This window comes from Cupressus sempervirens, chromosome 2 (genome assembly GCF_028749045.1).
Source record: "Cupressus sempervirens isolate cs-2001-9-10 chromosome 2, ASM2874904v1, whole genome shotgun sequence".
Lineage (NCBI taxonomy): Eukaryota > Viridiplantae > Streptophyta > Pinopsida > Cupressales > Cupressaceae > Cupressus > Cupressus sempervirens.
The window spans coordinates 474,750,451-474,767,823 of record NC_143119.1 but is presented as its reverse complement, the minus strand read 5'-3'; the positions used below and the strand labels follow the sequence as shown (position 1 = coordinate 474,767,823).

The window sequence follows — 17,373 nt, the reverse complement described above, 5'->3', positions numbered from 1 at the left end:
TAATTTCATTAATCAATTGGTATTGCATGTTTTAGGAAGTCATTCTGTGTTGTTTGTGCTTATAATGATCACAATCTTTGTGCTGGAGAAAAATCTATGCACAACAAGCTTGCTAGCAGATGCCTCTCTGTTCTCTTTTTTCTTTTTTTTTTCCAAATGTCTGTAAACATATTTGTAAGAATTGGTTAACTTTTTTGTAACAGAGTGGTATGAGGGATTTGTAACCGAGTACTTGGTTGCCACCTTTGGAGACTACTTCACAGATGTGAAATTGTAAGATTTGTTGCCACTTCCACTTAATGCATGTATTAAAAGCTTTATGGTCTTAAGGGTTATGATGTTAGTGAATGACAACCAGTTTTATTGTCCAATATGGCATGTGTTACACTTATGAATCTTTCATCCATTTCTGAGTGTTTTGGGATCTTTTTTTGGAGATAAGGAGGCATATAAGAGAGTGGATATAAACTTTAGGCCTACATAATTGGGTTTGTCTACTATAAATTTAAAGATTTATAAGGATTTAAAACCTTTTTCATGCATCATTTAATAAATTAACTGTAAAGATAGAATGATTGAGATAAATAGAAGCTACTTTCCACATGTACACAACTTTACATTGATCACATAAGTATAAATGCAAATTTATAAAGGAAATAAGTTAAACTAAATAACACATTAGAAATATAAAGTGTCACTGTCAAATGTCTACAATATTCATGAAATATGAAATCTATGGAATTAAAAGTTCAAAACATATATCAAAATAAAAGATAGAGCCTCAAACACTAAGGCTTAGAGTAGCCTATGTCAGTGGCCCATTGACCCTGAAACCTTTCTTTGTATATGCCTAAGATGGGTCTTGGAAGATTTTACAGCCATGATCTCTGCCTATATCTGAGGCATAGCCTTAGTAATATTGTAAGGGGCTGCTTTGTTCTGATATTTCAATGCCTTACTTGTCTTGGTAGTTTTGTCAAACAGTTTTTACGGATGCTGGAGAAGTAGTTTTCTGAGTTGTTTTGGTTTGGAATTAAGTTTCTAGTTTAACTTCATATTTCTTAACCTAGGAAATAGTGTTAATAGCACTGCTTGCGAACAAAGAAAGATACAGGAGAGACAAATGCAGAACGTACACAAACTACACAGCTTATTTGATTCTTTTCTCGAGTATTAAATATTCAAAAGATTAGAATAAATATAGCAAACTTGGGCAGCTCTTGTCATGTCCCCTCTCCCGTGCTAGTTCTATGGCACCGGGTTAATCTATCTCCACATCTGGATAGATTAACGGCTTCACCAATCAGGATGCCTACCAGTCACAAGGGAGATTAATCTTATGTTGTCACTAATGTGTTGAAAGTAGTTTATGTTTATAAAGTCATTTACTTTATAAAGTGACTTAAGTGACTATAGGACAAAATTGTTGTTTTATCCCATGTCTCTTATGCCAACACTTTTCCCTCACTTTGAGGTTATAAATAAGAGACTTAGCATTGGGATTTGAACGAGTTTATGTTATCAAACAAATTCGTAAAGTTACTTGATGTGACTTGGCTTTTTTTTCTTGGGGACAAAAACCCTTGAGAAAAAAAATATTAAAGTGAAGTTCGATGCAAACCTGACTTCACCTTTGCTCAGAAACTAAGTATTGAAAGTGATTGTTTTCACAAGGCAGGATGTCAACAGACAGAATGGGAGTTGGATGGCAAGAAGGAATGGAGAAGTCCATTTGCAGCAGTAAGATAATGTGAGTACAGCCTGCAGTTCAGTTGGATTTAATAGCAAGGTTTTATCATATTAGGATCACAGCAGATATAGGGTGTCTGCAATAACAGTCGGGTGGTATATACCCAGCAGCCATATGTGAGAAGATTACCTGCAGGGATTGTTGGACATAGTAATAACAGTAATACTTCCTTGAAGGCGCCGTGTAATGAAAAGGGTGGTCACGTGGGGGAGGCAATAAGAGCATAGTAGCTGGGTTTTGAAATACCCACCACCATCCGCCCAGTCACAGTTCCGTCTTCCAGCCACGGGGGTGACAGTGAAGATATATTGCATAGGCAGGAACAGCCGGGTTCAGCAGGTGTGAGCTTGCAGGCGACCTAGGGACCAGGACAGGAGCATTAGGAGAAATTTATAAGTTGAACCAGCCCTACCATTAAGATGCACTCCAGCAATATGACTGTATGTTACATCCTTATTCATTCTTAAACATTGAACATTCATATATGCTGTTCTCAGAACTTTAGAATACAGATGTTTGAATGGGCATATCTACCATCTTGTTGCAATATTATTGTATTGGATTCCATTTAGAGATTTGGTTGAAGAACTCAGTTTCCTTATTATTTTAGAAATTTACTGCATATCATATCTGCTATTAGTTACTACAGTAACACATCAGTAATAACTTGTACAAGGACTGGATTTCATGACAAGTGTTTGACGAAATTACTCTGAGACCAAGTCCAGTATTTCTACTTTTTGGCAGAGATTATTACAGCTCTGATACAGTGTTTACAACCAGTTTGGAGTGATGTTGAAGCCACACTTCAGCTCTAACTCTTTTGAAAATGCTCCAGCACTGTTGGGGTTTTACCAGCAGTATGGTTGGCCCAACTATTGTTCTCAGAAATGCACAGAATGAAGTGGAATTTCCTGCTGTTGAGACAGCCACCCAGATACAAGCTACAGAAAGGATATCACTTATATTTGCAGGATAAGCATCCACCGTTAGCAGAGATAATGTCCCAGAATGTCCATGCATAGCCCAGGTAGAGGTACAGCCAGAATATAGGATGAACAAACAGAAAAATACAATCACAGCTACTGGTAAAGATGCAGCCCAGCCTTGATATTTATCAGCAATGAGACTCTTCCATTCACTTCTAGAAATCAAATGCTAAAGACTGAAACTTAGTCACAAAAAGACAAGTTCATTCTTGAAATCAAATCTTCTTGGCAACTCGATACAAACTTTAGATTTTACCTTGAACTCCAAATGTGGATCCTACAACTGTATCTTTCAACAACATCAAGATCGATACCATCAAAGGATTTTGTCGTCTAAGCCCTAGAGAAAATCTCCAATATTTAACCCATTTCTTTAAATATACAAGAATATTAAAAAGAGAGAACTTATTCCTTTTAAAACACTTTCTCATGGGCTCACTCTTGTTTTGTCAATGTGGGTCAAAAACATAACGTTGCTTTTTTCATCCTATTTTTTCGTGTGGCCCCCTATTTTTGCGCAACTCCCTATTTTTCTCAGGCCTCCTATTTTTATACGAGTTCTTTTTCTTTGATCTTTCCCTTTTATCTTTTTTATATCTCTAATGTGTTATAAAATGAAGGGGGGCTGTTTATTTTATATATTTTCCTCAAACTATAGGCTATGCATTAATAATGATAAATAATTAATTTTAACTTTATAACATGACTTTATTAAGGCATGATAAATAATTGATTTTGTCAGTATACAACAATTTATCATCAACCCCTATACAATAGGATGTCCAAAAGTGCCTATATTGACTTACTATGAATGTAAGTATGCAAAAAACTGTCTCTGATCATGTCAGAATGAACTGCAACTGAAACTAACAAGACCAATTGGCCTCCAAGTCCCTTTCATGTCTTGCTTAACCTACGGAACCAAGGGAAAATAGGAGAAAGGGGACATTGGAGTCCACTCTTCCCAAGATTGGTTGTCCTTGAGCAATTTCAGCTTTGGATGCTGCAAGATGAGATTGTTCTCCCAAGTAGCATCCTCAACCGACAGGTCCTTCCACTTATCAGATATTCCTTAATTGTTCTCCTCTGAAGTGTGCTCTCTTTGGTATCAATGATTGCCTCATGAACTAGTATCAATTTCCCTCCGCATTTAGGGGTGGCAACTTCGTTGATGGTAGTGCATTATGACCCAGAGCTCTTGAGTCCAGAAACATGGAGTACATTATGCACCTTGTTGCAGGCTGGACACTCTAGCTCGTAGGCCACCTCTTAATGCGTTGGTTAACTCTAAATGGTCCATAGAATTGTGGTGTAAGGTACTCGATACACATCTTCAAAGAACACTATGTGCAAGGCAAGAGTCTCGAGTAAACCATATCACCAATCTCAAAATTGCACTCAACCTTGTGCTGATTTGCATATAACTTATGTTGTTTTTGCACCTTGTAGATGTTCTTCTTAAGTGCCCTCAATATTTCCGGACTCACCTGTAGCAAGTCATTGGCCTTAAACACTTGATTGTCCCCATTGAGTAAGTCCATGAAGTTTGGGGCTTCATACCCATACAATGCCATGAATGGGGTCATCATGATAGTCGTGTGATAGTTGGTATTCTAGCAATACTCATCCAAGTGCAACCATCGAACTCAAGACTTCTGCTTTCCCAATACATAATTCCACAAATAACCCTCAACCCACTTGTTTACTATATTTGTCTAACCATCAGTCTGTGGATGGTAGCTCATACTAGGGATAGGTTCTATGCCAGTCAATTTGAAAAGCTCCTGCCATACTAAACTCAGGAACTTACTATCTCAGTTGTTCACTATATTCTTGGACAACCCATGTAACCTAAACACCTTGCTAAAGAACAAACCCACCACTTGGGCTTTTGTGTAGGTGGCTGCAATAGCGAATAAGTGTGCAAATTTAGTCGATATATCAACCACTACATAAATGCAATCCTTACTCTGCGCCCTAAGGAATCATGTTATGGAAATATATTCCTATTTATGATCTTAAACACTAAACTAGTAAGGGCTGGAGTAGTCCAGCTAGAAATATATGTCAGTTCTTATTTTGCTAGCATATTGGGCACTCTCTAACATACTTCAGGAATTCATTCTTGTGTCCAATCCAATAAAATCTCTCTTGGATCTGCTTTTAAGTCTTGAAGAAACCTGGGTGACCAGCCAATGGAGTATCATGGGAAACTCTAAGGATCACTTCCTCAGTGTGTAAAGAAGGCACCAGATAGAGTCTGTCCTTATAGAATATGAGAACACCAATCACCCATGTACCTATCATTTTGAATTGTGCCTTTAGTCAACCTTGCTGTCCATTTATCCTTTGCATACTCTGCTACAATCAACTCCCTCAGTCAACTGGTATCTCTACTAGTGAACACAAATGTGGTCTTTGTGAGAGTGCATCCACCACCACATTCTTCTTCCCTTTGACATTTTCAATTTCAAAGTCAAAAGCCTGTGTGATGCCCCCTATTTAAATTTTTTCGATACTACGTGAATTAATGAATGTAAAGTGCAGCTATATGAATTATGATAGTGAATTATGAACAAAACTTAAACAAATGTGAATATGACTGGTAGTTCCAAATGGTATTGTTACCTATTTTTACCTACAGGCTCAAATAGGTAGAGTCATGCTTGCTAAAGACTGGTCATTCCAAAAATCTGATTGTCTTATCTCGTAGTGCAAATAACTTTGATGCCAGTTATGCATAGACTTTATATTTTAGGAAGAAAAGAGAGGGAGAGCAACATGATATAAACTGAGACATTATCAAATATTCTTTTCTGAAAATATAAATCTTATTCATAAAGTGTTCAAATACTTCACACAAGCCGTGAAACTAGCTAGGGAGAATGAAAAATTGAATTTAATTCTTGAATTTTTAACATGAATGCATGTGTGAAAAATAAAAGAGGCATGGAAATCATGGGGCCATTCGTTGCCTGAATGACTGACAAACTTGCTGATGTTTTGACTTTGTGGGCTCCAGCTTCTCCCGCTTCCCATTTTCCAAACGCAATACCCTGCAATCTCAGAAGAGGAAAATATGCTCAGATCTGAAGGTCTAAGCAATGACCAGCCTGTTATCAAAAACCTCATAATAAAATCCAAAAAAAACATTGTTCTATTTTTTCTAACTAGTTTGTGTCATGTGCAGCAAAAGTGAATTAGCGACACATGGATGTAAAATGTGGCTTCCACAAGGATTTGAGCCCATCATGTCATTGATCAAAAAACATCAGATAAAAAGCAAGATGTAATGAGTTTTAACAGAAATAGAAGGTGTTATTCGGAGTTCATGTACTATCTCAGCATCATCGTAGCAGTGGATCAGTAGTCATGTTACTTATCACAGAATCATAACAAAGTAACATCTCAACCAGTTTAACATCATGAGTGGTTATGAATACAAGTGCAAATTATTATTTCAGCATGTAGAGTAATCTTGGCATAACAATGAGCAATCAGCAGCAAATACCCCAATGAATATCGTAGTGTCAAAGGACAGATCATTGGCATAATAGAATGTCAGTGGGGAAGTTCTCCATGTTTGAACCTTAACCATCCAAGATGTACAAATATGCTCTTGAGAGGCACAAAGTGACCAGCAAATATTCATGACAGTTATTCCATGACAAAAAAGAATATAGTGATTAGAAGTGCAATCATTGTGGTAATGTAGTCATGAGTCAAAGATATAAATTTTGAAGTGCTTGTGCTACAATATCAATGCATTAAGAGTTACAAATTTGAAGCAAACATACCACTAAACCTTTATGGCAGCTGTTACAAGAGAAAAAACATTCATTAATCTTGAAGGCGTCAGAGAAACCAATAGAATCCTTTGGCAATCTCTATCAAACTTGAGAATCCTAGCAGCAGCCAATCACAAGTTAGTTACAGGTTACCAAGTACATTTCAGCAGAGGACTTTTAACTGATACATCAACTTGTGCTGCAAGTAGACAGTGGACATCCTTCTTTTCAACACAGCAACATGGGTAAAGAGGTATTGACGTTCAAAGATAATGTGCAGATAGAACAGTAGATAAGTAACAGATGCAGGAAGTGCATGTGTCACAGGAATATATGATAGAAATGTGTAAGCAAGAGACAGTCTGTCGAAAGAAATGACAAAGAAGATTGCGGTGCTTATATTTTCATGCACACAACACAAAGAAATGAATGAAGTTTTCGAACCATTTGGAGAAATTTTGTTCTGAAGTGATTGCAATCTTTCAGAAAATCATTTATGAACAGCTCAAGAATAAATCTTGGGGGTGTTAAATTGAAATGGATATCAGAACTTGCATATTTATATCAGCAAAATGAAATTACCAGCATAGAAATCAGTGAAAAACTTTCACACTTTTGTGACAGCCAATACAATATTGTTGGAAAAAATCGCCCAGATGTTAAAGAGACCATGCTTTTCAGCTCACAGTAGCAAGCAATCATGAAAGGAGCAGCTCTTTCATTATCTGATCTGCATGAGTTACCTGAATGAACTTCCTAATAGATATGGAATGAAGGGGTAAGAGTTTACAATAGCAAGTGTTGGTTCCAAAACTGCAGATTGGAAATCCAAGAGCTTGCCACTTCTCCAATAAGATTCTGCAATCAATTCTGACCAACAAATGAGAATCGCCTTGATTCCCTTACACTGTTGGCCCCACCACACCCAAGTGGGTTGACCTTCACCTCAAACATGAGTACCTGGTTCAAGGCTTTTCTATAATGAATTTAAGCTTTGGAGAGTTCTTCGGTTGGCAAAGTCCTTGAATTCGATCAAAATGAAACTGAATGCTAAATGTTTGAATCGAATGAATTGTATAAGGTTTGATAATAAATTTGAGGTTTGCAAGAAGTAAGTTATAGATTTTTTGACCTCAAATATAAATCCAATACTTCAATGATGAAAAGACCAGCCCTTTAGCTTATTTGAGCAACAGTCAACTACAATGAAGATTATAGTGTACAACTTTATAATTTTCTATGCACATAAATTATAAATAGTCTAGTAATCAAGATGCGACAGATCAAATATATATATGCAATTCTAAACTAGTCCAAGCTACGCTTTAACTCCTAAGGTCGGGGAGACAGACTGGACACAAATTCGGAAACAATTAAATATTTCACAATATCTGCGATGATCGAGTTTAAAATGCCATAGATGACCTCGTCCACTTATCTGACAGGAATTGCTTACAGGATTTAATAAAAAATAATTATTAAGGATGAATCAATTGCAATTCAAATCTCCATGCCTTTAATAAAAATACACAAAGGACCTTTTATTTTATTATCAAAACAAAATAATACATTTATATTACAAAGTCATATTATGCTCCTTATTCCTCCGAACTAATGAAAATGAAACACTTCTTCAAAATATGTTTTCCAAATATGTCCTCTCTCTAATAAAATAGTTCATATTTATATCCTATTTGTTTGAGGATGTGACTTTTCACATTAAAGACATATCCCTTCAAAAATAAATTACACCTCTTCAAAAGTTAACAATCTTCTTTAACTTTGACTTATCAAATAAAAGTCATACTTCCTCGAAATAATAATCACTTCTTTTAATACCTAATTTGTAAATGTCATTAACCTTAATTCAATTCAAGCTCTTTGAACTTTATATCTCCGTCTATTCTATTCTCTGCCTACGTGTCTTTAATGCTACACATCCCTGATATTGTCTATGGTCATTTTTATAAGAATTGGCAATTATATGTTGTCACAAATTCTACCGTTGAACACACCCCATCCAAGTCGACTCCAAGTGGCTATTCAAATCATATTATTGCGGTCATCTTCAAATGTTGAGTTTGTTAATACACATTTATGCCTCCTTATTACTATATACATAACTACTTGATATCTTTGAAACTTATCTTATTTGGATTTTTTGTTTGTCTTGATCGCATTCTTCCATCTATCTACTGAATAAATATATATTTATACCGAAGGTGTTCCCTATATGAAGGTGAGGAGCTAAATTTTACATCTAACGGTGGGCAATGATGGAGAGAGAATGACTACCATTCAAATGATTACAAATGTAGATGTTACCTTTTCACTTTTCAACAAAGAGGAAAGCCATCATGACGTTTGGTTTACGTGAGGCATGATATGATATGATATGATAGATTTTAATGACATCCACGAGACTAAAGTAGTCTATGGGACCCATGCAATCACCCTCCCGAGTCAGGAGCGGAACTAGTCAGTTGTAAAGTTTTGGATAACTTGTCTCTCCTTCTTTGAAGTTTGGTAATCAAATCCGCTGCTCTGTTCACTTGATCTTCCTCGAATAAATAGTTGAAGTCCTTGTTCTGCAATATTTTTGTATAACCAGATCTGATGTCATTGTAAGCCAGGCAGTCCTTGACAAAGTGCTGCTCTGTCTCAACTATTCCCATATTACAAAATAAACATGTTCTGTCTGCCCACTCTTCCTCTGCATTAAAGCCTCTTTTCATTGCAGTGTCACCATTGCATTGTGTCATTTCTATCATCCCATAATAAGCAACCAGTCCAAATAAAGTAGATGGTTAGTTCAATAGATTTGTCGCACATCCATCATATTTGTCTTTATTGTTCATTGACTCCAAATTGTAAACCATTATCATAGGTGATGTGGTTGTCACTGTGAAATGCCATCTATTTAGATGCCAATCATGCAATGTAATCGAATGCCCTTTCAAAGGGTAAGCAAATTTACTCTCACATCAATGGTAGAAAGCCTACATTTGCAAGGCATACACTTTTACAGATTAAGCTTATTAACATGTATGAAAAGGGCGGAAGTTTGGTGGGTGCTCGCAAAGTATTTGACCACTTGACTGAACCCAACATTTTCTCATGGAATATAGTAATTTCAGCTTACCGAAGTCATGGCTTTCTTCAAGAGGCATTGCAGTTGTTTAACCAAATGCAGCGACACACAACTCTTTAGTACGATCACTTCACTTTCTCCACCGTTATCCCTATGTGTGCCAACTTTGCATCTGTAAAACGCGGTTCACAGATCCATGGGAAAATCATTAGATGTGGGTTTCAATGCGAAGTTATTGTGATCAATACCCTAGTAGATATGTATGCTAAATGTGGAAGAATGGAGAAGGCGCGCAAGTTGTTTGACAAAATGCATAGCACAGACGTGGTCTCATGTAATGCACTGATTATATGGGATATGCGCAGAATGGTGTTCTTGACGAGGCTTTCAGGCTTTCCCATAAAATTCCAAATTGAGATGTGGCCTCATGGACTGCTATGTTTACCGCATGTGTATGCAATGGTGCTCTTGACACGACCTTGAAGATTTTTGGAGAAATGCCTTAGCAGAATGTGGTTTCATGGACTGCAATAATATCTGGGTATGCACAAAACAGGTTTTATGAAGAAGCATTGGAGACATTCAACCAAATGGAATTGGCCGGTATTGAACCAACCTCAGCAACTTTTTCCAGCATCCTCCCTGTTTGTGCCAAAATGGGAGATTTGGAACAGGGTATGAGAAACCACCAAAAAATTATGGAATGCAACCTTTTGTCAGATGATGTAGTTTTAACTAGCTTGATAGATATGCATTCACATTGTCGAAGCATGCAAAAGGTAGTTCAATTATTAAAGAGAATTTCTAAACTAGATGTTGCCTCATGGACTGAAATCATTGTTGGATATGTGCAAAATGGATTTGTGGATAAAGCCTTGGAGTTTTTAAAGGAAATGCAATTTGCAAGTGTAGAGCCGGACTTTGTTTACCGCATAGGCTAACTAAGAAGTGCACACAGATAATAAACATGAACAGCAGAACTCTTTAGATTATTTGCATATGCAGACATTACATTATGCTTGATAAGATGAATGATCAATGATGAAATGAGGATTTACAATGATCCCAGACGGGATATAAATACTATCCACTGAACCTTCCCGAAGTAGTCCGTCGGCCACAAACATTATGTCCGCTACAAACTATTTAGCCGTCGGCTACAAAAAACAGAAACACCGATGACAATCATCCCGTCGGCTACAAAAACACCAACAACAATCACTCTGTTGGCTACAGAAACATCGACGACAATCCAGTTGGCTGACACAGTTTCTACCGACGACATCATCCCCCCCAAAAGAAAAAGTCATCTCTGGACGACAATTACAAAATATCTGAGATAAATTAACAAACAAAATACATTAATAGAGTGGCTACAACAAAAAATCTGCTTTTGTCACATCACTTCCACATTCATCCCGTTACATCTGTAGCCTCTGCTAACACAATACTGTCTCCTCAAGCTGACCTTGATAGCAACCCGTGCTACTTTCTCTGCTTCCAACACTGGGTCCACTGAGCTAAGTGTCGTTGTACTGCCTTCTGGATGAGCCACTCCTCCCGAGCTCTCTATGCATCCACCAAGATAGCCTCTCGGCCAACACCTACTCCCAGTGCCTCTGGTACACAGACACTCCATGCCTGTAGCAGCTTCAAGTCTTCTCAACTGGTCACACTTCACGACTGATATCCGCAACGACTGGGGGTCTAGGGGGCAATGCCCCTGACGAGGTCGAGGGGCAGCACCCTAGGTGCGCTCCCTGTCGTAGTATAGGGTGGGGTCGAGGGGCAGTGCCCCTCGCCGCCAAGACCAAATTAACACTCCAAAACCCACACAAAAATACACGGAACACACCAATTCTGTCACTTTCTGTCGATTCTACACTCTTTCTGGCAACCGTTGATATTTTTCCTTTCCTGTGGCATCATCTGCTACTCATTCTGAACAATTTGGATCTGTCTTTTTTTTTGTATAGAAAACCCACGCTTTTCCGCCAGAAATGAGATACAAAACTCAAACAATCTCTTCTCCGCAAATGAGAAACAGAACCCAACGAATCTTGCACTAAAACTTTTCCTTCGGCAATGAGAACAATACACCACAAGCCTTTCCGTTGAAATTTCTCTGCAGTCTGAGGCCATTGACATAGTCCACCGCCTTGCACAGATCTCCACAAGGACTCGAAGACAAAGAGACAGCGACAGATAGAGGGCACGGGAGATCAGAAGTAATGGCCACGGAAGAGCCAATTTCAAAAGCTGCCGTCCACGATCTCTCACTACTGTGAGCAGGTTATATCTCTGGAGTTCAGGATAAATGGTAATCCCTTTCCTTCCCACGAAAGACAATCACACAGAAATAAACAAGCCGAAATTTCCAAACATCCGCTGCCTCTTTATGCAACGCTGATAAGGGTTCGATCCTCGCCAGTCTCCTACACAACCTTTCTATTCCTCTGAAAGTTAAGAACCCCTCGTATTTTGACCGCTATCCTGAACTCTTCGCTGTTCTACTTTTGATCCTCAAGACCTTCAAAAAAAAAAAACCTGCGTCCGTGGGCGACCTTTCTTTCTGTCAGCGACCTAACTGCAGAGGCTGAGTACTATGGCATTTCAGGCGCGTTGAATTCACAAACTCCATGAAAGTACAAGGAATACTGCTTTTGAAAGATCCTTTCACAGAGTCTGCACAAGCCGAGGAGAAAAAAGAAAGCCTGCAGGCCGCAGGAATGCTTTCTCGTGAACAGTTGCCCGCGGACCAGTTCGTGGAAGGAGAGCCTTTGCTCTTGTGACTCGGCATTGGCGTCTATTGTTTGTTCTTTCAAGCAAACGGACTTTTCTACCTCACGCACCACGGAAAAATGGTATGAAAACCTTAGACAGAAAGTGGTATCGCTCGTGGAAAGAGAAAATAAAACAATCCGCGGAAGAAATTTCAAAACAAAACTCCGTGGCCAAAAACCCTGCGGGAGAGTCTGTTACATGCGGGAAAATTATTGACGAGAAGCCCTGCGGACACAACACCGCGCGAAAGGACCTTGCGGGTTGTCTTCCGCGAACATCCTGCCACGGATGCAATCCGCGGATAGCTTGCCCGTGGGACACAGTTTGCGGACAAGTTGCCCACGGGCTATTCAATTTTATTTTTTTTGAAAACATATAGCACCTCAATCTTGCCTCCAGGCGTTGCCATTCTGCAACAACGATGACGAGGAAGTCATCTGATCCTTTTGCAACAGCAACAAAGACTTCCGGGCACGATATATTTTCAAATTGGATCCATTCACTGCGTGAGGTACCTCTTGCCCGTCCAACATCCCCAACTTTATCACTCGATTGTCGCCGACCTCTCGGATCTGATATGGTCCAACCCATCTTGCCTTAAACCTTTCCTGTTTGATTTTATTCCGACCGTCGTACTTGAGTACCAACTGCCCCGACTGAAACTTGTTGAGTTTGTCATGACACGCCTTATGTCTATTTTGTGTCACCTTCCTCGCCCACTGTGCCTGCGGTTGTCGCGCATCTAGCTTATTTCCTTGCTGTCGGCACCATTCAAGTAATTTTATGGTGTGATGCATTCTTTTCTTCCTGTGCAGTCCGTTCACCGTGTCTCGAACAGTGGATTTTTTCTTTTTTCTGGGTTTGTATTGTATGTCCTTCCCTTCTTCAACCGTAACCTCCTTTGCGTCGTTTGCTTCTCTGTATTCCTTCGGACATTCATTTTCCTCTGTTTTCTCACCTTCATCGACCCTTAACATGTTACAACTCGGAAAGAGTTCGTAGTCTTCTATTTGCCAGTGGTAAAGGGCATTCACCGAGTCTAGGTCATTGTCATTCGATCCTCCTTCTAGTGTCAATACTCCTTCGTCCAGTTCCATTCTCCTCTTCCCTTCGTCGTCACTTTCGCCTTCACCTTCTAAATCTGACAATGCTACTTCCTCACCTACCATTTGTGTGTGCAGGTCAATTATGAATCTTTTGCCTCTGCGCTCCATTGATAGGGTATTTCATTTCCAATCATGTTATAGTTTTGCTTGCACTAACCAATTCCATCACAAAATAGCATCATATCCTTTTCTTTTCAATGGAATGACTACGAAATCCAATAAAAATGGTTGCGTTCCAATAGTTACCGATTGCGCTTTCAAGATTCCCAACGGTTTGATTCCATGTTGGTCTGCTGTGAGCAACTGAAATGCAGGTGGCCACAACGTCGGCTTTCCCAACTTCTTCCATGTATCCTCCGGTAAGACATTCACGCCGAACCCTCCATCGACAATTGTGTCTGTCAAAACATTTCCCAAAATCTGCATCTCGACGATCCCCGGATGCCTTCCCGTCATGAGGGCCAAAAGCATTGGGTTTGTTGCCGTTGTTGGACTACTGTCCCTTCCTGTGTCCTTCGTTGCTTTCAGAAATGGTCTATGATTCAGAATGGTCGTCTGTAACTAGGGCATTGTGAGAAGGAGGTCACTTATCTTGACCAATATCTCCATTTGTAAGATCTGTCGTACAATGTTTTGTTCTGCGAAGTTTCTTGCCAAGGTGTCGATGATGTCCTTCAACTGAGATGTCCCTGCCGATGATGCCTTTCCAATTTTTGCCTGCGCTTCCCCCAATTTTCTTTCTTCCTCCCCTGGCAGTTTTGCTTGCCTTCGCATAATTGCCAAAACCTCCTCTTCATCCGTGCCAACAGTGATCAAGTTTACTCCGGACTTTGGGCACTTGGCATCTTCATGGTCGCCGGGTCCACACCATCTGCATAATAATTTCGGTGTGCTTGCTGCTGTACAATCCCATGCAAAATGACCGCACAAATTACATGCTCAGCATTGAATGACCGGCCATCCATTTGCATCATACTGGAATTGACTTTGGCTCCCATTATTATTGTTATTGATCGCATTGTTGTTATTTTGCCCTTTGTTATTATTCTTGTACCCTCCGAATGTGGCACTTGTGCTATTCGTATTTTCACTATTGCCCAATGGGGAGTCCTCCTGTGTAAGAAGCACATGCGGAGATCCTCTTGTCTTCATGTTAAAGGGGCACTATTTTGTCGAATGGCCCATGCTCTGGCAAATGTCACAAAATTGGTTCGTTGGACACAATCCTTTAGTATGACCGTCGGTCTTACACTCCGTGCACCACAGCTCACTGCCTTTTGGCTCCTTCTGCATGTTTTTGAACTCCATCATGCGGATCATGTCCTTTTGTAGGGCACGAACCTTCTTACTGTTGCCTTCATTGTCACTGCTATCACCTCCGGCAGGCTCGTCGTCATCCGAATCAGATGAGCTAGTCTTCGTCTTCTTCTTTTTCTTTAGCTCACTTTCGAGGTCCAATGCTCTATTATAAGCTTTCGTATATGACGATGGTGGCACAATTTTCATTTTCCTCCGCAACTTCGAGCGTAGGCCTTCCACAAACCATCTTTTCTGAAGGCCATTTGCCGGCTTACTTTCCATTTTGTTTATCAAGTCTTTTAATTTCCTGGCGTAAACGCAGACGGTTTCATTCTTCCCCTGCTTAGTATTGAAGATCTCTGCTACAATTTCATTATCATCCCGCAATAGTTTAAATTCTGCCAGAAACTCCTTTTTAATGTTATCCCAACTGTTTAGCTTTTGTGGATCTATATCAGTGAACCAATCAATTGCTATGCCTCGTAGGGTGGCCAGAAATTGCCTCATCCAGTCATCTTCATCAGTTATCCCATTTGCCTTCTAAATCGTTTCACATGTTTTGCGATGTTGAATGGGATCGGCCGTACCATCACCATTGAACTTCGGCAGTTTTTCTTTTGGTCCTGCCATCATGATTGGTTTTTGTAAACAAGCGTTGCTCGGTCCTGCAACACTGGTGCTCTTCACTCCCACACTGGCGGTCTGCACTCCCACACCGGCGGACTGGTCTCCCACACCGGTGGACTGCACTCCCACACTAGCGGACTAGTCTCCCACACCGGCGGACTGGTCTCCCACACTGGCGAACTGCACTCCCACACCGGCGGATTGCACTCCCACACCGGCAGACTGTTTTCCCACACCGGCGGATTGTTTTCCTACAACGTCAGACTCAACAGCTGTGAACCTTGGTGAAGAAGGGTGTTCTGAAGTTGTCTTCTGTGGAAGTATATCCTGGACGAAGAGTTCACTCCACGCTTTTGCTCCGTCGGCACTCCGAGCCGTGCAAGTCGATGCTCTTCCGTCTGGATTCTCTTCCCTTGGCGAACACAAATTCAAAAACTCCTCCCGTGCTTCTTCCACCAATTCCACCCACTGTCGAGTTTCCTCCAACAAGTCTTCCGTGCTCCGGTTTCCATCGGCAATCTTTTGGAATCTCCTTCAGCGTTCAGCTTGTTGTGCCAGAATTAAATTTTCTTGCGCAGTACAGATTCCATCTTTTCCCTTGGCCGTATTTCGATCCTTGTTAAGCTGATTTGGCATTAATCTTCATTCCTCCCACCTTCTAAGTTCATAGGGCAACGACGCCAAATGTTTACCACATAGGTTAACTAAGAAGTGCACACAGATAATAAACACGAACAGTAGAACTCTTTAGATTATTCGCATATGTAGACATTACATTATGCTTGATAAGATGAATGATCAATGATGAAATGATGAATTACAATGATCCCAGACGAGATATAAATACTATCTGCCGAACCTTCCCGAAGGAGTCCATCAGCCACAAACATTATGTCCGCTACAAACTATTTACCTGTTGGCTACAGAATACAGAAACACCGACGACAATCACTTCGTCGGCTACAGAAACACCGACGACAATCACTCCGTTGGCTACAGAAACACCGACGACAATCCAGTTGGCTGACACAGTTTCTACCGACAACAGACTTGTCAACATTTGCTAGCATTCTACCAACTTATGGCAGCATGGGAAATTTAGAACAAGGTAAGAAAATCCATCAAAAGATAATTGAAAGTGGATTTTTATCGGACATGGTTATGACTGCATTGATCGACATGTATGCAAAATGTGGGAGTATACAGAAAGCTAATGAGTTGTTTCACAAGCTACATAAATGGGATGTGATCTCCTCAAATGCAATGATTGTAGGATATCTACAAAATGGGCTTGTAGATCAAGGCTTTGAGTTTTTTAATAAAATACAATTAGCGGGTGTAAAACCAGACACATCAACATTTGCCAGCATCCTCCCAACTTGTATCAAACTTGGAGCTCTTGAGAAAGGTATGGAAATACATCAAAAAACAATATAAAATGGAGTTTTGTCAAATGTTATAGTTATCACATCTCTAATAGACATGTATGTAAAATGTGGATGCATGCAGAATGGATACAAATGTTTGACAATATGCCTCAACATGATGTGGCTTCATGGAATGCGATGATAGTTGGATATACCCAAAATGGACTTGCTGATAAAACATTGGAGATGTTTAAGCAAATGCAATTTGTAGGTGTCAAGCTAGACACTTCATCCTTTTCCAGTATTCTCTCCACATGTGGCAAGCTTGGAGCTTTGGAACAAGGGAGGGAGATACATCAAAAAATAATTGATAACAGATGCTTGTTTGAGATTGTTGTGATTGCCCTAATAGACATGTATGGAAAATGTGGGAGTATACAGAAGGCACAAGCATTATTTGACAAAATGCATCATCCTCGCATAGTCTCATGGAACGCAATGATTGCAGGATATGCAATGCATGGCTACAACAAAAATGCACTCCATCTCTTTGAACAAATGAAGTACTTTGG

The 17,373-nt window shown here is 39.8% G+C and overlaps 1 protein-coding gene across 2 annotated transcripts in view; it reads left to right on the top strand.

Annotated features, from left to right (window-relative positions):
* Positions 1–17,373, top strand: part of SEC6 — a 273,118-nt gene that overhangs the window by 235,998 nt on the left and 19,747 nt on the right. The window contains exons 20-21 of one of the 2 annotated variants that reach the window (XM_089814273.1): positions 204–273; positions 1,675–1,759. In XM_089814273.1, coding sequence (XP_089670399.1) covers positions 204–273; positions 1,675–1,744 — 140 coding nt within the window. In that variant the 3' untranslated portion in view covers positions 1,745–1,759. Of the gene's footprint in view, positions 1–203; positions 274–1,674; positions 1,760–17,373 lie in introns of those variants that run through there. The other variant, XM_089814272.1, reaches the window with a different exon arrangement.